The sequence below is a fragment of the Trichosurus vulpecula genome, chromosome 4, assembly GCF_011100635.1.
Source record: "Trichosurus vulpecula isolate mTriVul1 chromosome 4, mTriVul1.pri, whole genome shotgun sequence".
Classification (NCBI taxonomy): Eukaryota; Metazoa; Chordata; class Mammalia; order Diprotodontia; family Phalangeridae; genus Trichosurus; species Trichosurus vulpecula.
This window is the reverse complement of record NC_050576.1, coordinates 129,316,786-129,338,198: the sequence shown is the minus strand read 5'-3', so window position 1 is coordinate 129,338,198 and position 21,413 is coordinate 129,316,786. Positions and strand designations below refer to the sequence as shown.

At 36.3% G+C, this 21,413-nt stretch overlaps 1 protein-coding gene across 1 annotated transcript in view; it reads left to right on the top strand.

The window, feature by feature from the left end:
- The window catches only part of WDR26 (WD repeat domain 26), a 43,712-nt gene extending 25,856 nt beyond the window's left edge, over positions 1-17,856 (top strand). The window contains exons 9-14 of the mRNA XM_036753867.1: positions 457-576; positions 2,100-2,245; positions 2,525-2,603; positions 2,858-2,987; positions 12,968-13,153; positions 15,757-17,856. Of these exons, the coding sequence (XP_036609762.1) occupies positions 457-576; positions 2,100-2,245; positions 2,525-2,603; positions 2,858-2,987; positions 12,968-13,153; positions 15,757-15,782 (687 nt within the window). The 3' untranslated portion in view covers positions 15,783-17,856. The remainder of the gene's footprint in view (positions 1-456; positions 577-2,099; positions 2,246-2,524; positions 2,604-2,857; positions 2,988-12,967; positions 13,154-15,756) is intronic.
- The last annotated feature ends 3,557 nt before the right edge of the window (positions 17,857-21,413 follow it).

Here is a 21,413-nt window from a genome sequence, read left to right as displayed (position 1 = left end):
GTTAGTAAAAATAGAGGGAGAGAGGAGAGGACAATCCTTACCCCCAAAGTGTTGAAGGGGTAGTGGCCTTGGGCTATTTTTATGCTGTTATTCTGAAAAAATAGCACACCTATCTCATTGCATACACATAGCTGTTTAGTAAATTGTCAGATGATAATTTTGTTTTGAGAGGGGGTATATCATATGAAATCTATTCTTTTGATCTACTGTGTCTTAAAATAATCATTTATACCGCATGCTGAGGTTTAAGTCCTTAGTTTACTTCAAATGAGATAATTTCCTTTAAGTAATCTTTATTTAGTATTGCTGTTAAAATTATGTATTTCTCTAAGTATGTAGCACTGTTCTCATAGGCCTCCATAGTTGGCATTAATTCACACTTTTTTTTTTTTACACATTTTCCCTAAAGTAGTGGTGAGGAAGGATAGGTCTTATCCAATTTTTTTTTCTTTGTAGACAGGGGAGCTGAGGACAAAGATGAGCCAGTCTCATGAAGACAGTTTAACAAGTGTGGCTTGGAATCCAGATGGGAAACGCTTTGTAACTGGAGGGCAGCGTGGACAGTTCTACCAGTGTGTAAGTGCTACTGTGTTGCCTTCAAGAATCATTATGAATGAAGTTCTTAATTTGTTCACTCAGAGAAAATAGAATCTATTACCAAGTATTGATTTAACTTAAGATTCAATGTTCCATTTCACTAGATCAGAATATTTGCCAGAATATAGAACTTTAAAAAAAAAAAAAAACTTAAATGTGCTTACAAAAATAAAGTGACTAAAAATAAGACCAGGGCAGTATTTCATTGTTTTCCTTGTCCATACCAAGCTGCCTTCTGAGTTTATTAAGGCATTTGATAAAATATGGAAAATATATTTTATTCTTTTTTGTTTTGTTTTGTTTTTGAAGGGTGGAAGGCAGGGCAATTAGGGTTAAGTGACTTGCCCAAGGTCACACAGCTAGTAAGTGTCCAGTGTCTGAGGCTGGATTTGAACTCAGGTCACCCTGACTCCAGGGCTGGTGCTCTACTCACTGCGCCACCTAGCCGCCCCAATATATTTTATTCTTTCTGGTTACTAAATTTGTTGCCAAATTGTATTGGAGATAAAGGATTGGATTTCATTTTAAGCCCACCAAATTTGGTCTGATTTAATGTGAATTCTTCCTTAGATGAACCTTCTTTAGCAGTGAAGTGATTCAAATTTTAAGCAAAAGTAGAAGGATTAATTGGAAGTTACAACTGGATAACATTAAAAATGCTATGGAAAAAATACAGGATTCTACAAGTACAATTATGAAAAAATTTGTGTTCTTTGTACTTCATTGTTTTTGGCACAGTACAAAGTACACAGTAAACAATTTAATTGTAGTATTGGTTATTAAGAAATTTTAAAAGTTTCACTACAGTATAGGTTAGTTAAATTGGGGTTATCTATAGTTGCAGAACCCCTTTCAAAAACATTTCCTGTGGATCCATGACAAGTGTTTCTCTTGAAAATTTAAATCTCTTAACTTGACACATTTAGTCAACTATTTGTGAAACTATACAGAATTGATCTTGGCCTCACTAGTAAATGAAAGTTCGTTAAATGGTAAATCTTAAAACTCTGAGGGAGAACCATATGTCCTTTTGCTGATATTTCTGCATTTATAGTCTCTCTACAGGAAGAAACTCAAATGCCCATAATGGGTTCATGAGCCTACTTAAAACAGATTCTGTTTAATGTCATAATTCCTGATAAATTTTTAGTGAAACACATTTCCAAAAATCCCATCTTGGTCAACTTCAGAAGACCAAAGTCCAAGTGTCAAAATAGTTTCTCTTTATAGGTAATTCTTTCAGTAAGTAAACCCTTGCCTAAAGCTTGGAGAACTTCATCACTAAGATTTTTGTCTTGATTATATTTGTTTTAATGGGACTTGATCTGTGCTTAGATTCCTATGATTAAGTAGGAATACTTGGAAATAATAGGCTGAGATTAACATCAAGTAGGGAAAATGTTTTTAAAAGATACTACTAACAAAAACATTTGCTTTTATTTTGGAAAATTGTTCTGGTGTCCTCTGACCACTCTTGTCCATTATAATTCTCTCCTGATTAGGATTTAGATGGTAATCTCCTTGACTCCTGGGAAGGGGTAAGAGTGCAATGCCTTTGGTGCTTAAGTGATGGGAAGACTGTTTTGGCATCAGACACACACCAGCGAATTCGGGGCTACAACTTTGAGGACCTTACAGATAGGAACATGTAACTATTGTTTTGGGTTTTTTTTTTATTAAATAACAGATAATGCTAAGCGTTTTAAAAAATGCATTGGAACAAGTGGTTAAATGGCATCAATGGCATTGTTAAATGGCATTGAAATTCATTTTCCCCTGTCAAGTATAAAGATCATGTTAATTACAGACAGAAATTGTGCTGTTTTTACCAAAAATCTGGGGGAGGGGCTGCCCTTCTTGGAAATTTTAAATATATTCCAATCTTTACCACACTGACTAGCATTTTTTCTGTTTGTTCTTATTACAGAGTACAAGAAGATCACCCTATTATGTCTTTTACTATTTCAAAAAATGGCCGATTAGCTTTGTTAAATGTAGCAACTCAGGTAAATTTATAATAATTTTCCAAGATGTGTCTTCAAATGGAATTCTAATTGTGATTTTTTTATTTATATGTAAGTGAATAGAAATAGTTCTGTCACATATTAAATTGCTGTATCTATGATACTTAATAACATTGAATTTTATCAAAAGATCACTATTTCACTTGTTCATAACAGATAGAAAATAAAAATAAGAAAAAAGATGAATGTTGTTACTTTAAGGTAAAATAAATTCCTATGGTTTCTTTTGCTTATAGGGAGTTCATTTATGGGACTTACAAGACAGAGTTTTAGTGAGAAAGTATCAAGGTGTTACACAAGGATTTTACACAATTCACTCATGTTTTGGAGGCCATAATGAAGACTTCATCGCTAGTGGCAGTGAAGGTAATAGTAGTTGAATGTGTGATTGTAATTAAATGCCATTTTTAATGTGCTTAGATTGAAGATCCATAATTATTCAGAATATGTGTTAATGAAAGAAAACGTAGTAGAAGGGATGGAGAGCCATCCTCAGAACCAGGGAGGCCCTGGGTTCAAGACTGGCTTCTGATATATCCTGACTTTCTGACCCTTGGGACATCACTTACCCTCTCAGTGCTCTGAGAAGTGGCTCCAACACTGACTCTTAAGTTAGAAAAAGTCCAAGACCTACATTGGTAAGAGGGAGCTTCTTCTTCAGATGTTTCTTTTGCCCATGAAATCACAGATCTGGTTCTGTCCATTGTATTTATGTGTAGGAGTTATTATTCACTGGTAGCAGTTGTCAGTCAAAGACATAAAGCTCTCCTGATGCTAAATTCCCAGCATATAATCTTGGCTACATGTGTAGGTAGGAGGAGGGGAGGTGCGGTTCTTGGGTCCATGCATCAGATTGATTAAATCATTGTTTTTTCATAGTTGTAAGAGTCAGGACATTTCATTAGATCGATGCTTCTTTAGAAGTAGGTTGAGGTTTAAAAATCCATTGTTAATTATGCTTTACTTGGGTGAGATCAGTCGAACTCAGCTATGATTTTCAAGTCATCTGTTAAAGGTAATCAGTCAAAGCACGTCTCTTTTTGTTTTTAAATCAGTAGTAATCTAGATAATATAATTTTTCTTCCACTTAGCATTTTAGGCAAGCTGATTATAATTATGCCTGCACTCTTTGGATCAGGTTTTCTCCTTTACCAGTTGGAAGCATTTTGGTCACTTTGTGTTCAGTGTTAGTATCAGACTGCTGTACACGAAGCCAGGATCCGCATCAATCAAGCATTTGTTGAGCACCAGACATTAATGAATGTCAGTGCTACGTGTTGTGCTAAATGCTTGTGATACAAAACAACAATGCCTTCAGGGGACGAAGCAACATATAGCTGTATGGGTAACTATAAATATAAGTTAACTTTGGGGGGAGGCACTGGTAGCTGGAAGGATCAGGAGAGGGTTTATGAAGGAGATGGCATTTGAGCTCAGATTTGAAAGAAGCTAGGGATTCTGATAGTTGGAGGAGATAGGGCTCTCCAGGCATGGAGAACCTGTCCAGAAACACAGAGCTGGAACAGTGAGATGTTGTATTTGGGGAACAGCAAATAGGCCATTTGGGTTGAAAGGCAGAGGTGTTAGTATTTGAACCTGTAAGCAATAGGAAGCCACTGGAAATTCCTGAGCAGCAAACTGACGTCATCAGATCTATGCCTTAATTATGTCACTTTAATATCTGTGTGGATGGATGGGAAAGGGCCCCGGTTGAGAGGCTGATATCTGGGTCTAACAAACTCTGCCAGCTACCTCACTTTGAATGGCCAAGCTAAAAATGGTTTTCACATCTTTAAATAAGTTTATTGTATTTTTAAATGCTCTTTTGTCCTTCAGGGTATAGTTGGCCAACCCCTCAAGGGGTCACGAAAAATTTGGCAATAGTGAAAGTTTTCTGAACTCGAAACAACCAAAAATTAATTAAAAATCAAATGCAAAATGAATCTGAACACACAGCATGTGCACTTTGCACTGTACATGCCCTCAGACCACACAGTGCCCAGTTAAGGCTGCTGAAATGCAAAAAGGGGAGTGGAAAAAAATTTAAAAATCCCTGGTTTAGATGAGAAAGCAGGAAGGTCTGGCCTAGAGGAGAGCAGCATGAAAGTGGTTGTGGGGGCAGGAGGCAGAGTCAGGAGTGAATCTCCAGGGTATGCCCAAGGCGACAGTGGATTGGGGGTGGGGGTGGGGGCCTTCATTGGTCTGAAAGGAGGCCCAGGTTTAGGGGAGGATGCTGTGTTTGAGATGCTGGTGAAACTTCTCTTCTGCCTGTACTGGTTACCTTACCTTCCTGGACCTGAGTGTCATCTGGAAAATGGGTGTAACATCTCAAATACTTCTATAAGGATCAAAAGTGAAGGCATATAAACCAGATCAGCCATTCTTTGGTGCTGTGCTAAACTTTTTTTTATAATGGCATATTATTACTGTATTTGTTATATAACAAAGATAGCTATGATGACAAGAAAATCTGGAGATCTACACAGATCTTAGAGACACTATCAATTAAAATGTAAAATGGATCCAGTAAATTTCCCAAGCTGATAGAAGTATAAAACGTAAACTACAAAAGGTAATGTGTAACCACCAAAATCTTATATGAATTAAATTGTAAAGGCTCAGCCAAATACAAAACAAGTATTTTCCCTTTGTTTCTTACTCAGTTATTACCAGCTAAAGCATTCAAGCATTAATTATTGTAGCTGATTTAAATTTGCAGCCCTCAGTTAATAGGATGCTACTGCAAGCTAAATTGTTTATAGACAAATTGGGGTGAATTATATTTACCAAACAACTTTTACAGCAACATTCTTGTCCTAATAAAAAAAAATCTTGTAGAAAATGGGTCAGGGTATCACAAATACTATCACATTTTACTTTAGAACTAGAAGGAAATTTAGAGATTATATGATCTAACTCATCCATTTTACACATAAAACTTGGACCCAGAGAGATGAACCAACTTGCCCAGGGTCACACAGCTAATCTCACATTGGCAGATTTGGGACTAGAATTCACGTCATATTTGTTGCCTTATTATTCTGGCTTCGTTAAAATATTTTTTTCATTAAAGTGTTTGCATGGGACAGATGAAATTGGAAATGATAGCTTTAGATTTTGGCATAAGGTAAAGTTCAACCATTTGTTCTTCAATAAATATTTAAGGCCTTTTTTGTTCTAGAAACTATCCCCTAACTAATAGAATTTATCCAAAAAAACATACACAATAATACAAATTTAGACTGTGAAAGTACAGTGAGACTGGTACAGAAGGGAGAGAGACCTTCAAGTTAGAGTAATCAAGAAAGGCTTCATCGAAAACATGTATCTACTCTGGACCTGGAAGAATGTGTTACACAAGTGGATTTAGGGAAAATATGTGTTTTCCAAGAAAAGATGGTCTGAGCAAAGCTAGCACTAGCAGTGAAAATGGAGGTGTTCAGGAAGTACATAGTAGCCCTGTTTTGCTTTGAGTATAGGGAAAGATAGGTTGGGGCCAAGTCTTGGGCTTTGGCAGCCAGTCAGAGAAGTTTAGACTTTATTTTATTTCATGAGTGATGGAGAAGCACTAAGGATTTTTGTTTTAAGCCTTGGCAAGATCAGAGTACTGCTCTGTGAAAATTCATCTGACTTAACAAAATATATAAAATAAAAGAGAGACTAGTAAGAAAGTTTTTTTTAATAGTGTAACAGAGAAGGCCTGAACGAGGTTGGTAGAGTGGAAAGGACGGGTTGTATTCAACTTATTGAGTAGATATTGAAATAATAGGACTTGGCAGCCTGTTGAATTGGGGATAGTGAATGGGGACTGAAAAACAAGAGTAAAAATTGATAGGTTTTAAGTGTGGCTTACTAGAAAACTAATGGAACTACTATGAGAAATAAGAAGTCAGGAGGAAGAACAGATTTTGGAGGGAAGATAAATTCACTTGGGGTCATGTTAAATTTGTTGGAATAAACAGGTAGAAGTATCTTTTTAATAGTATTTTATTTTTTCTAAGTACATATAAAGATAGTTTTCAAAATTCTTTTTTATAAGATTTTGAGTTCCAAGTTTTTCTCTCCCCCCCCCTTCCCACTTTCTAAGACAGCCAGCAATCTGATGTAGGTTATACATGTGCAGTCGTGGAAACATTTCCACGTTAGTCATATTGTGAAATAAGAAACAGAACAATAAGGAAAAGCCACAAAAAAACAAAACAGTAAAAATAATGTGCTTCAAACTGTATTCAGACTCCATCAATCAGTTCTTTCTCTGGAGGTGGTTAGTATTTTCCATCATGAGTCTTTTGGAACTATCTTGGATCATTGCATTGCTAAGAAGAGCTAAGTCTATCAAAGTTGGTCATTGCACAGTATTGCTGTTATTGTGTACAGTGTGTTCTGCTCACTTCATTCAGCATAAGTTCGTGTAAATATTTCCAGGTTTTTTGAAATCCACCTGTCCATCATTTCTTCTAGCTCAATAGTATTCTATTACATTTATATGCCACAACTTGTTCAGCCATCCCAATTGATGGACATTTCCTCAATTTCTAATTCTTTGCCCAAGTGGAACTGCCTGGCAAATAGTGAAAAATTCTAGCTTGAGAGATGAGTTGATTTAGATTTGAGTCTTCTGAATAAAAGAGACAGTTGAAGCCAGGAGAGTAGACCACCATGAGAAACAAAAGAGATGTTGCAGAAAAAGGAGGTCTTGGAGAGTGTGGTATTGTGGGGGCTAAGGAAAAAGAGCTTTTCAAGAATAAAGGAAGGGTGTTCACTTCTGCAAATATTAAATGACAGCTGTGTGCAAAGCGCTGTACTAGACACTGGACACATCCTCAAACAGTTTTAAAAGGTCAGTTACTAAGAAGTGTCTGCTAGGTTTGGCAATTAGGACCTGGTCATTAGTGACCTTTGAGAGTGTGGTTTCAGTAAAGTGAAAGGGTAGAATGGATCCAGATTGTAAGAGGTGGAGGAACAAATAAATTGATGGAGAGGAGATAGAGACAGTATTTGAGAGAAGAGATAAGCTAGTTCAGGGTAGCAGGGTTGATTTGAGGGGACAGAAGTACAGCTGGGAAGATCTGACAGAAGGGACGAGAAACCAATAAAGAAAAGGAAATGGAAAATGCAAGAAGAGAAGGGGAACATTACCTCTTAGGGGAGGTAGGAGGGAATCAAAGATTCACATGGAATAGGTTAGCCTTTGAAGTAGAGAGAGAAAAGAAGACAGAAGCTCAAATCTGAATACTTTTTGTCATTTTTGATCAGTGTCTGTCATTTTATTGCTATAGACTTCTTTTGGGTAAGCAAACTCCCTCTACCAACGCAGATCATCAGCTAGTCTGCAACTTCATCTCACAGCATTGCCTTAGGTTCAGAGGTATACAGTAGCTTTCAGAAGCCACTGTCTCTGGTAACCTTTTTATCTCTTTCATTCTGTGACTTCATTGCTTCCTCATTGTTCTGGTCAATCATATTTTCTGTTGAATCATTCTTACCCTACCACAGTCTCTGTACCTTTTCCTCCTCCTATGTGAAATATCTCTCCAAATTTCTGCCCTACCCTCTGCACCCTTATTTTGTAGGGCCAGAACATTAATATACCTCTCTATCCTATAATTAGGAAACAAAATTCCCTCTGGCCCTCTTTTCCAGTTTGAGGAAATGGCATTATAATTGTTAACTTTCTGTAATCTGGTCTCAGATTTTAAATTTGTAGACATCTGTTGTCTATGGTTTACTTTGAGGCAATCAGGTTTCAATGTGCAGGGTGGATCAAAGGAGAATAGAATAAGATCTTTAGCTACATATGTCTGTTTTAAGTACTAGACTGTATTCTGAAACCACCAGTCCATTTACTAGTAATTCAAACCTCTTGAGTTCCCTGATATCAAAGCATGAATACTCCACTAACTGAATAACCATAACAGAATAGCTTCCTTTTTCAGTTGATTGGGTGGTCAAATAGTAGAGTATTGCTTAGTTCAAATCTCCCAAAAAATTAATTTGTTTTCTCTTTTAAAAGTTACATCTGATAAGTGGTAAGAAAAACTTATCATGCAGGCATAGTGCTAATTTAGGAAAAGAAATCCTATTGTTACACTTGGATAAAGATATTAACAAATATTAAATAACCAGGATCAAATGTGCACTGTGGGCCCACTACAAATTTGTTACCTAATTTCAACTGGTCCCTTATTGCAATAAGGCAATCAATCTTTCCTGCTTCCCTAATTGATGTTTTTATGCTACCTCAGCAGTTTTCAAGGTGTGCAGACCCCTGAGGGTCCCTGAGACCTTTTCAGGGGGTCTATTAGGCCCAAACTATTTTCATAATAAACTATTATCTGCCTATTGTAGTATTTCCACCCTTTTCCAACTACATATCTTTGAGCAGCCAAATTCTTTTCACGTACTTCAAATAACATTGCAACAGATCAAATGAAGAAGCAGATATGAAAATCTGCCTTCTGTTATGCCAGTTAACATTAAAGATATTTACAAAAATATAAAATGATGCTACTCTTTCTCACTAAATTACTTTAGGGTTTTTTCTAAAAAGTTTATGTTAAACTATAATGAGTTCATTGTTCTATATTTATTGGTATTTTAATGATTTTGATTTCTAATGTGTAAATATTCTCAGATAAAACCCATATAAACAGTGCTCTGTTGGGACCTTAAAAGTGTAAAAGGATCTTGAGATGAAAGTTGAAGAACCCACAGCCGACAGTGACTGTTTGCAGTCTTTTCCTCTTTACTCAAACCTCTCATACCACTTTTCCTGCCCCCTCCACCTCCACTTTTTTCTTTGCAGAGGACAGACCTCACCTCATACGCGTTGGTAGAGGCTATTTGCTGTTGCTTTGAACTATCTTTTTCTAATATCTCAGGACCTTTGGACATCATCACATATACCCACCCCACTTCCATGCTTTTCTTTCTTCCTATCTCTAATGAAGTAGCCATTTCTCCTTACCCAAAGCTGACCCATGTTCTTGTGTTTTTGTTCCCATCTCTTCCAGCAGCGAATCCTCACAACCTACCCCATCACAACCATCCTTCCCACTAATTTTCAACTCCCACCTACCAGCTCAGTCTTACCATTATTCTCTATAAAGATTCCAAGAAAACTTTATTTGGCTTGACTATTTGCTCAAGCTGTCATTTTATGTCTCTTTCCTTTCACAACCAAAAGAAATAGGAAAACCTGTTTTTGCACACTGCTTTCCATTTCTTCCCTAATTTCTGAACCACTTGCATCCTGGCTTCTAACTTTATCATTTAACTCAAACTGTTCTCTCCAAGATCATCACTGATATTGACATATCTAATGGCCTTTCATCAACCCTAATATTTCTTGACCTCTTTGCAGAATATGACGCAGTCTGCTACCCCTCCTCTTGGATGTATTCTTCTTCCTCATTTTCCTAACGCTGCCCTCTCTTTGTTCGCCTGCTACATATCCTGTTTGACTAATTCCAAGTTTTACAGAACAAATCCTTTTACTAAGGGATTTGTTCTGTGAAGTTTGGATTCAGTCAGAGGGCTGCACTTGAGGACCTAGAGGACACATGTGGCCTCGAGGCCACTGGTTCCTCACTCCTACCCTAGACTCTTTTCTCTTTTCTTTCTGTGTGATTTCATCAGCTCCTTTGGACATAGGTTTCAACTGTCTCTTCCAGATAACTATGAAGTAAGGCCAGAGCTCCAGGCATGCACCACCAACTTCCTAATGGGCATTTCTAGTTGGATGTTCAATGGGCATCTCAAACTCAATATATCCAAATCAAAACTACTCTCTTCCTAGCTGCTAATTCTGTTGAGTGTTCTGCCATCATTCCAGTCACTCCAATTTGCAATTTATTGAGTCATCCTTACCTCTCCCCTCTTCCCCACCCTCTATAGATCACTTCAGGTCAAGCCTTGTTGATCTGCCACCACAACGTCACTTATATCCGTATTCATCCCCTTCTTTTTATACTCACATGACTGCGGTCCTCATTCAGGCCTTTACCATTTCTGATCAGGACTATTACAGTAGCCACCTAAGTGGTCTCCTGGCTTTCGGTCCCATACTTACATTCATACCCCACATATCTGACAGTGATATTCATAAAGCTCTAGTCTAACAGTGTTACCTTGGTCATTAATGTCTCTTGGCTCCCTACTGCCTCTAGGGTTAAATATTCATTCCTCTTTAGCATTTTAAGCACTTCACAGTCTGGCTTCATCCTTCCCATATTTAATGAACATTATGCTCCTTCATTCACTCTATATTCCAGGCAAACTGATTTAAATACTATTGCCTGGACACCGTATCCCATCTCCCATCTTTTGTATAGACTGCATCCCCAGGATGCATTTCCTCCCTACATTTACCTCTTAGGATCCCTAGCTTCCCTCAGTACTTTATCTTAATCCCCTCCTCTTTACCAAGTTGCTAGTGCCTTCTCCAAAATAATTTTTATTTACTTTGTATTTGTTTTGTATTTACTTATCCCTTCATGTTACTTTACTTGCAATAAAATTTAAGTTCTTTGATGATGCAGATTCATTTATGTTTGTTTCCGTTGACAATGCCTGTCTAGGCTCTTCTTGTTGAATGAATGAATGGATGCAAGCCTGCCTCATAAGCTTTTTGTGTGGGAAACATTTTATAGATTGGAAAGTGCTATACAAATGTAAATTATCACTACTCAGTTTTCATAATAATAAACAAAGCAGCCCGTTGCTGAAATGTGGCACCTGCACATGAGCCAAAACCATAAGATGATGGCACGCAGTAGGTGCTTAATGTTTATTTTACTGGCTGGATTGTTGACAGGTACACGAACACTTAGATGCAGATGGATGTGTCTCCTTCATGGTGGCTGCCTGGAGAGGCTACATATCGTATCAGTATTGCCACTGCTCAAAATATGTTGCAAATGCCTTTCAAATTCCTTTCCGACCATAATCTTAAATTAGGGAGCAGTCAACTCTTAGACATTTGGAAGCAAAAGCCCCTCCTCATGTTGAGTTACCGCCCGCCAGAGCTAAAAAGCATTCTCCTCCTTCAGCAGTAGCAAATCTTCCATGCTTTGAAGATGGGCTAGATTTTAAGTTAATTCATTTATCACTAAGCCAGTGAAATGAGTAATCAAGGTAGGTGTTAATATTTTAAATAAAAAATTGGGTGCTGATATAATGTAATAGGATAGATTTTTCTTGCGTGACTTAGGGACTTGAGAAGGAGATGTGGAATCAAAAGATCTGGATTCAAGTTTTGGCTTTTTAACCTTCTTATTAGGTGGGAATAATAATCTATTACCAGTCTGCCCAACATGGTTATAAAGGGACACATTGAATGGTTTGCAGCCTGCTGTATAAATGAGCTGAAATTCGGGTTATTTGGTGCTATAGTCTGAGTCCAGAGCTCTTATTTAGTATGTTAGCAATCATCTTATTTACTTTGATGGTTGCAATTCAACTGTGGTAAAAAGTAAAAGTTTTTTTCTGCCCTCCCAAAGAGAGGGACTTGATAAAAGTGTGGGGGAAAATGTTAGTAGATACATGTTTTGAGAAGGCAGTGTGGGGGAAAGTTGTTAACTTGTAAAATGAATTCCTTTATATGAATTGAAATGAAAGAAGAAATAAAACACAAAGTAAGATAGCCCTTTGAACTGGATATAGACACAAAGGAAACAAAGTGAAAGGTGACTACTGAGAAAGACAAGGTTCAGTTGAGTGTATGTTTTAAAATCAGTCACATGATCACAAGTCACAAAATACACTGTGGGAACAGGTGAGTGACAACTACATACATAGACAAAATTAATTTATCCTTGGTCTGCTTAGGTTTAAAGAATCTAACACTTATTATCTTAATATTAGCAAAGAACCTAACATTTATTATCTTAGCATTCAAATCATTATGGGTGTGGTCCCTCCACAAAAGTCTCCCTCTATTGCCTCCTTTTGGTATGGAGGGGCACTTAAGTTCTCAAAACATAAGCTCTAATATGTTCTACCAAGCTATAGAAGCTCGATGACTATATATCCACCTGGAGATGGTTTTGGGCCATAGCAGTTTTCAGAAACTGTGTTTTGAATCAGGAACATAGCAATAAAGGTCACAGATCCTTGAAATATTATTTGTTTGATCATACCACCTTTATAAGGAAAGATGATGATGTTGAATATTTGCTTAAGAGAAGCTTTCATAAACTCTGTTCATTTATTGTCAAGCTATATTATTAGTCAATAACTGTATGTATTATTGTTAGGCTTACAGGATAATTTGAAAATGTTAAATGATAGTAGTTAATGCGAATTTCTCTTTTTTTCCTTTTTCTCTGAATTGCTATTTTATTCAGATCATAAAGTATACATCTGGCACAAACGTAGTGAGCTGCCAATTGCAGAGCTAACAGGACACACACGCACAGTTAACTGTGTGAGCTGGAACCCACAGATTCCATCCATGATGGCCAGTGCTTCAGATGATGGCACCGTTAGAATATGGGGACCAGCACCTTTTGTAGACAACCAGGATATTGAAGGTAACACCATTTACAACATTCTTAGGTTTCTTTCTTCAATGAAAACTGCATTGTACATATTGGTTACAATAATCATTGATATTTTTGAAGCATATGTATGTGGCATGTGTGTTGGGGGAGAAATTTATCCTATGAGTATTGTACACTGGTATTGCATATTCTTTTAAACATTGTTGTCACTTAATTTCATATTTACAGCCTTTTTATGGTTCTTATGGGTAGAACTAGAAAGAATTCCCTTGACCTCATCTAATTATATACTAAATTCTACTATATTAAAAAGTCTTATTGCCACGTATGCTACCTAATTTTATTTATTCAGCATTTATTAAATACCCACCAAATGTAAGGCACTGTACTAATTACTGAAGAGCACAAAAAAATTACATTGTCCAGGTTAACATAATAACTTTACTAAAAGAAAATGATCTCTAGCCAGTATACAAAATGGAGATGTCCATCTTAGACTTTCTACTGATCTTGACTGTAGATTTTTTTTTCTTAGTACCTCTTACATGTTAGTTGCATGCTAATCATATGTAACCTAAAAATGAAACCAGGGTTGTATCTCAGTGAATGAGGCTTGGTCTTCCAAGGTACACAGGAAGGGCAGAACACTACAAGAGAAATTGTGGCATGAGATGGATCAGCAGAAAGAAATATGTTAAGAAGGGGGCAGTTGAGAAAGATGGTGGTCAAGACCAAGGGAGTCCCAGATGGAATAAGGTGCCCCAAACTGGTAAAGCCTGGTAGATTTTCATAGGGTTCTTGTGTAAGTCAAGCAGGATCAAGAGTTAAAGGGGTGTAAAAGAGAGTGTAGACCTGGTGTGCAGCCCAAGGTTTAGGGACTATTGCTGAATAATACTGTGGGGGAGCACCTGAAGATTTGGCAGCTAGTTGATATTCAAATTCTCCAGTGGCAAAAGGGTTTTTGGCTATTAAAGGTCTTACTTCAGCCACATGACTTAGGATTTGAGCTTCATTAGGGCATCTTCGTTTAATTGGGAATTTTAAAGATGAAGCCTTGGCTTTAGAGCAGAAATGAAGCAGCTTTAGAACGATGAGTTAAGTTTTATTGTGAAAACACTGAACCTGTAGAACGTGGTGGTAAGATAAGAGGGAAGTTTTACTTAGGTCATTTAGTGGCAGTTTCAGTGATTGCTAGCTATAATTGTGATTTTTTTTTTAGCTTGTTTGGAGGGAACTAAATTGATCTTGGTTATAACAGAAGCGTTTTCATATAGTTTATCTCTGACTCTTATGCAAAAAATGTCTCAAGGCAGGAAGAAGAATAGTTCCAATTATTTTTGTTATTTTAGCCCTTGTCTACTCAGAATCTTGTTTGACAATTTCACATCTTCAGATTATCATGCAACGTTCTGACTTTAACTTCTAGAAAATCCTACCTGTGAAAGGGCAGGCTCATTTTGCCATCTGTTATCCCGTTGCCAATTCTGAAACCTCTAGGGTGGGTAGATGCTTTATGAATCTACATTGTGGTGATATGCAGTTTTCTAACAATTCTCTTAGTCCTTTGGCACTCTTCCTTCAAAGAAATTCATGTGAGTGACAGGAAAATAGATCTTTAAGTGATTTGTTTTAGATGTATCACTGAGGGCATAACCACACAGGAAGTTATCTGTTGAGTTTTATCCACATCATCACAAAGGAAAGATTCAATAAATTTGCTTCAAATCATATAGTTGGAAGAGACTTGAGAGCTCATTGTAATTTGGCCCTTACCCACATAATGAATTTCGTCTATGTCACTAACAAGTAGGCTTCCAGCATCTGATTAAAGACCTTCAGCAGTGGATTTAGGAGCCAAATTAATTTTTCATCTTTCAGGGGAATAAAAACAAAAAGGGGGTGAAGAGAGAGATGGCATTGCTCTTCAGCTTCTAAGAACCCAAACTAGAATGGCTGAGGAGGGTCTTAATGGATCTTGGAAGATCCTCTGGAAAAAAAACTGAAAGAAGGCACTGACTCCATTTGGCTGAGGTGTTTCCTGAGTCATCTACAGAACAGAGAGAGCTCCTGTTGACCAGCATATACACTCACACTTTAACTGGGACTTTAGGATGAAGTAGGTATAGTGATAATAGAGAAACTTAAGGAGAATTCAGGAATGTCTGTGCTTTAGGTTTCCATTTTTATTTAATTATTAGCAGCACCATCATGATAGTAAAATACAAAAGAATATGAGTAGGGAGAACAAAGTGAACCTCAGTAGTTTCCAGTAAAATCGTACCCAGAAGCCCATGATGAACTTGCTAGGTGATGTAGTGTGAGAATTTATCAAGATCTGTATGTAAGATTAGCTGTAATTAAACTGGTTATAATCTCAAAACTATACTTTTCTGGTATAGAAATAACTGTTATTATGGGAACAAATTATTTCTCTTTGGAGTTAAGCCAGTGTACAGTAAGGCGAATGTGTCTAAAATTTTTTGCCCTGAAATGAATATTGGCGAAAATATAACTTAAAATATTTTATTAGTGATACTATAACTTGTAGTAACATGCTGTTTTTAAAATTTCTAACCAGCAACTTTTTTCTTTCTCTCCTCCATATACACACATTTCATCTTGTCTTCATTCAGAGGAATGCAGTAGCATGGATAGTTGATGGCGAATTCGGAGCAGACGACTTCTGTTTAACTTAAAATTAGTCGTATTTTAAATGGCTTGGGATTTGGTGCAAACAAACATGATTGATAGCTGGACAGACATGCTCGTCATGAAAAAAAAAGAACCATTTCTGAAGCCCGATCGGGGCCAAACATTTACCACCTTGCTTCATAGTAACCAGTTGAGATGAAGCACGTCGTTAGAACGTTGTTGGACACCGTGTTGAATTACCCCCCCATCGGTTGTGAAGAACTGTGCTACATTCAGGCTACCCATTGAACTCAGTATATATATTTTTTTCCTTCCTGCCTTTTTGTCTGGCGGGCTACCATTCTTGTTGCTCTTCTGTGTAATGAAGTTTAAATGCTTGTTTGGAAAACTTTATTTAACAGTTTAGAAGGCTTGATAGAAAGAGTGCTTTAGTCTGAAGAGTATACGTTGGATAGGAAAGTTATTTCCTTCTCTTGTTTCTCTAAATCTCTCCGCCTTATTTAGCTTGAGATCTTTGCAGCTTGGTTCATGGATTCTAGCCTTGCCCGTTGCGCAGTATATACTGATCCAGATGATAAACCAGTGAACTATGTCAAAAGCACTCTCAATATCACATTTGACAAAAAGTTTTGTACTTTTCACATAGCTCGTTGCCCCGTAAAGGGTTAACAGCACAATTTTTTTTAAATAAATTAAGAAGTATTTATAGGATTAAAGTGACTTCATTTGTATACATTTGGAACTTAAACCAGCTTAAAAACAGTGTCATCTATGACATAGATATGCAGTATAACTGATGATCTTCTGGAGTACCATACAAGACATGGTCAGAAACAGTGCTCAGAAGGACTTTACACAGGCAATTAAGAGTAAAATTTTTGAGGTCTTTTGTTTTTGTTCTTACAGCCATCACTCATCTTTAAAATGCTAACTTCTAGATGCACAACCAACGTGATAGAATAGAACAAGGTCAACTTAGGATTTCTCAAATGCTTATCCAAGTTTTTCATGAAATTGGAAATCAAAAGATGAAAAAGAATAGAAACCTAAAGAAATGCTACAATCTTGGCTACATTTTTTAAATCTCAAAAGTAATTTAAGAGGCTCATATCCAGATTATAATACATATTGAGTTTATAAACATCCATTTTTCCCTACATTACAAGTTTTTCCTCTATGTTTTGATCTATAGGGATGCATAGATTTTAAAGAATACCCCTTTTAAGTTGAAGTTAAAAATATTGCCATACTGGACCTCATTCTAAACTGGTGCTGTGGATAGATTTCTTTTTTCTGGTTTTTGTTTTTAAATATAAGGAATGGTTTCCTTTGTAAAAAACAAAAAAACAAAAAACAAAAAAGCACTTTTATTTTGAATATTTTACACTTCTGAAAATAAGCCAAGAGCCTGATGTTCATGTTGTGCTTTTTACCCCATCACAGTTGAATATGGCACACTTGGTCTCCCTTGAAATTCCCTTCTTTTTCAGGTAAAGGACAAGATAGGGTAGACCACAGCTTTTGGTTAGGGGAAAAGGTATCAGGATGAACCCAGAGTGAAAGATCATGATCAGTACAAGTCTTGAACTGGAGTTACAGCTCCCTTTAGGACCAGCCGTCTACACTATAGTTAACCACTGTGGATAGACTTCTCCAGAATCCACGTGGGGAAGGAAAAGGCATGGGTGGCTTGGATATCACGGATTCTTCCATTATTTGGGGGGAGAGGGGGAGGAAAACTTGGTTGGTGGGAGGAATAATACGGGGGTGGGGGAGGAGAGAGAAACACAAATTGGCCTTAAAATAGCAGATTCTCCCCAAAGCTTGCAGTAAGAGAGAAATTAATAGATTGTGGTCAACAGATTATTTATCAAATTGGTATATAACCTTAAAGATTTTCATAGTGTCTTTACTCTCCATTTTGCAGAGATCGCCACTTAGAGAATCAAAGAATTCCTGTCTGTTTTGATACTTCTGAGTTAGAATAAGAACTATATGTTACAGCTTATCTGGTACTTCATTTTTCTTAACTAAAATTACTTTTTACTTTAAGCTTGAATAAAAGTCTATTGGTAACTGTATATAACTAAGTGGCAACTTCTCTTTACCTCAGTACAGTTCAGACCATTCATATTTTAAATGATTTGTGTATACCCTGAAGCCGTTAATACACCCTAGTCTCTGCAGTAACATCTCTAGTAAATTATGAGCTGTAGAAATTCCACAGCTGTTTACAAGTTTGGTTACAAAAGTGCTGTGGGTACATTTGTAACATTGAAATTCATGCCCGTTCAAGAGGCAATCTGGATGGAACAAAAAAATCCCTCTCTGACCAGCCCCTCTACATAATTTGTGAATTTTCAAAGTGCACTTTTAAAGTACAGTCCAGTAAGAATGCTTCAAAAGCAGAGGAGATGGAGGCCCATTTTACAGGAACATAGCTCCATTCAAGTGGGGCAACACAACTAACTATGCAAAGGTTTCTATAGCAGCTAGGCAAGTTCATTTTCCAAGTGTATTGTCTTACTGACAGTTTCCTGTACTCTCTGGTACTTTGCTGTGCCAATTTACTGTTAACATCTGTTTCTTACACATACCAGTAAGTGACTGTGATAGAAAGGTCAAGTTTGTATGGGGAAGCAATCTAGGATTTTATGGAACTTAAACCCTGCCGGCAGAATAATCAATAAGTCCACAGACAGTAATTTCGAACTTCTGATAACTGCTGTAGAATTTATAATAAGATAAAGAAGAAAAGCAACTTAAATTTCTAGCAAGCCAACCACGAGATATTAATAAATGTGTGAAATGAAAAGTACCAATACTTTTTGCACATATGAAAATGGAGATTTTGACTGACAAAAAATAAGGTTAGTAGCAGATTAATTTCCATGTGCTTAAAAATGTTTCTAGTCTGGTATTTTTAAGGGCCAGAGCAAGGATGAAAGATTCTTATTCCCAAATAATTTGTCAATATAAAATACTCAAATTTTAGGGTTGTGGAGGTTCTTTGGGGGGGTAGAATTGGGGAAGGGGTAATGGGATATTCAGAATAAGTTTTGTTTTTTATTTTAATAGTTTATGATAAAAGTCACGGCAACTACATTTATGTTCTCATTGGCGAGGTAAATTCTGAGTTACACTGAATAAGGTAAGTAGTTTAAAGATGGAGCACAACTTCATTTGGGGCTATGGTCATAAATTACTGGCTAGCCGGAGGGAAGCGAATTCCCTAGTTTTAAATACAAACAATAAATATTTGAAGAAAGCTTCAATTAAACCATTAAGCTTGAAATTGAACCATCCAATTCATTGATAATTTTCTTAATCTGAAATACACACGTAATGTTTAAGTGATTTGCTATTAGGAGTGTTTTGCCTCTAGTGGCATTTCATGACATTAATAGAAAATTCTTCTTTCCCACCCCCTCCCCATCTTGAAATTTTCTTTTTTAGGATGTTGGTTCCTGCAAACCAGAACTGACCTTACCACCTCTGCCTCACAGTGGGTAAATGTATGGTACATCTTTTGATACACTGAAGGGAAAAATATCCATGTCATATCTTTCACAGCAGAAGAATGGCTGATTTTGAATGGGGAGAAAGAAGACATTTTTCTTAATATCCTTTATTGCCCCAACTCCAAAATGTATAAAATCTGCATTTGATTTATTTGGGTTTGTTTTCTACAATTTAAACTAGTAGCAACTATCCTTTTTTTGGTTCCCCCCTTCAAAAATTGAATATCATGAGTCCATTTTAGTAACTGTGATTTAATGGAAACTGCTACTTTAAAAAAAAAAAGGCAAAATTTCATTGACACTTAGATAATTTCTTAAAATAGGATAGTAATTGAAAATTTTCAGTGGTGTTAAGCTATTGCTATAGTAGCTGCCCTCTAGTTGCTAAAATAAAATTATAAGTCCCATTTCCTACCTTCCTAGTCCAGGCAATCTGGATTCATTGAAACAAAATAGTTGAAGGAATATTTAAAAAAGTGTGTGTGTATGTTGTGTGCATGTGTGTATGAAAGAAAAATAGAGAGGACTACATAAGTCATGGAACCAGCTGTTCTAGGTACTTGTCATGTTTTATTAAAAACTTTTCAAGTCTTGTGCATATGTGAAGTGCCCTCTCTGACTTTAAGGTTTGGTTAATAATACTAGTATATTTTTATAAGCTTGAAATTAAATGTGCCCCATCTTTTACTTAAACATTTTCATTATTAGGGCAAATGTGCTAGAATTGAATCTTAACATTTTTAGGCACAGATGGAAAAGTTATTGGCTCCTTGAAAATGTATGGGGAAAAAAGGATCCACAAAGCATGTATGTACTTACAAACCAAGCTGTAGAGATCAAGAAAAGAACTTTATTGTTGATCCCAAGATTTCTAAATTGTCAAGAGTTTTATGAAGTTGTGGTGGAACTAGTTAACACTTAGAGCTTTGGGTATGTAATGACTATTTGCTATGGACTGATATTAAATGTTTTAAAGGATTGCGTTCTTAAATTTTCTGGGTTTTTTTTTTTTTGTTACTTTCCTCAGATTATATTTAGTAGTTTAAAATTTCTTTGCTATATTAAAACATAAGAACTTTGGGTCTCTATTTATTTTCACTTGTTTCACTAATTATTTACAGGACACCCTATGTTAACTTTTTTATTTTATAAATGTGTAGTATATTAAACATATCTAAAAGATTTTTTTGTTCAATTGATACATTAACTTTTGATTTGTTTTACTAGGGTTTTTAAAAAAATAATTACACTTTTTTCCATGTCAGTGCACAGCACTTAACAAATTGTTTGTATTCCCTTTCTTTCAATTCAATAAACAGAATGAATAACTGAATTTAGTGTGTTAATCCTCCCTGGATTTTTCAGTATTAACACTTTTTACTTAAAAACCATTTATATATTATTAATTTACTCCAATTTGTAGGATCTGAATTTGACATCTCCCCAATTTAGAATTCATATTCTATTATTGTTGAATATAAAGAATAGATCATGTTATCTGGACCACTTTAACGTCAGAGAACCCTTCTCAGTGGACATTGGGCACAACACATGGATACCTTGATTGGAAGGTTTAGCAAATTTTAGGAAAACATTTTGGTCCTGTAGCTTTCACAAACAGCAATCCCTATTCAGGAACAAGCAGAGAAAACAACTACTTAAAAGTTCATGATAAAACCCATTTCCTAATGTGAAATTTGTACTGCTAAAAAGTTCTTTAGAGAAAAGAATCAATATACATGAACTTCGAAAGCACACACACTTCCTACTCTGGTTCTAAAAGTAATATACTTTGGTCTAAATTAGTGTACTTGAAAAATAAGCCTTTGGATTGTCATCATCAAGAACAGTGTTGCGCTTTTAAAAGTGTTGGTCTTTCCGTTAACCCCTGCTAGCCATCCTTTTAATATGATGCCCTATTTTTCTTCTTACTTTCACAGTCAAATTCCTAGGCAAGGTTACCTTTATCTTCCCATCTCTTACCCACTTTATAAATTCCCTGCAGCCCTGCTAGTACCACTCTGTCACCACTTGACTGAAACTGCTCTCTCCAAGTTATATTACTGACCTAAGAGAGACATACTGCCTTTGTGACCTTAGGCAAGCCACTTAAACTC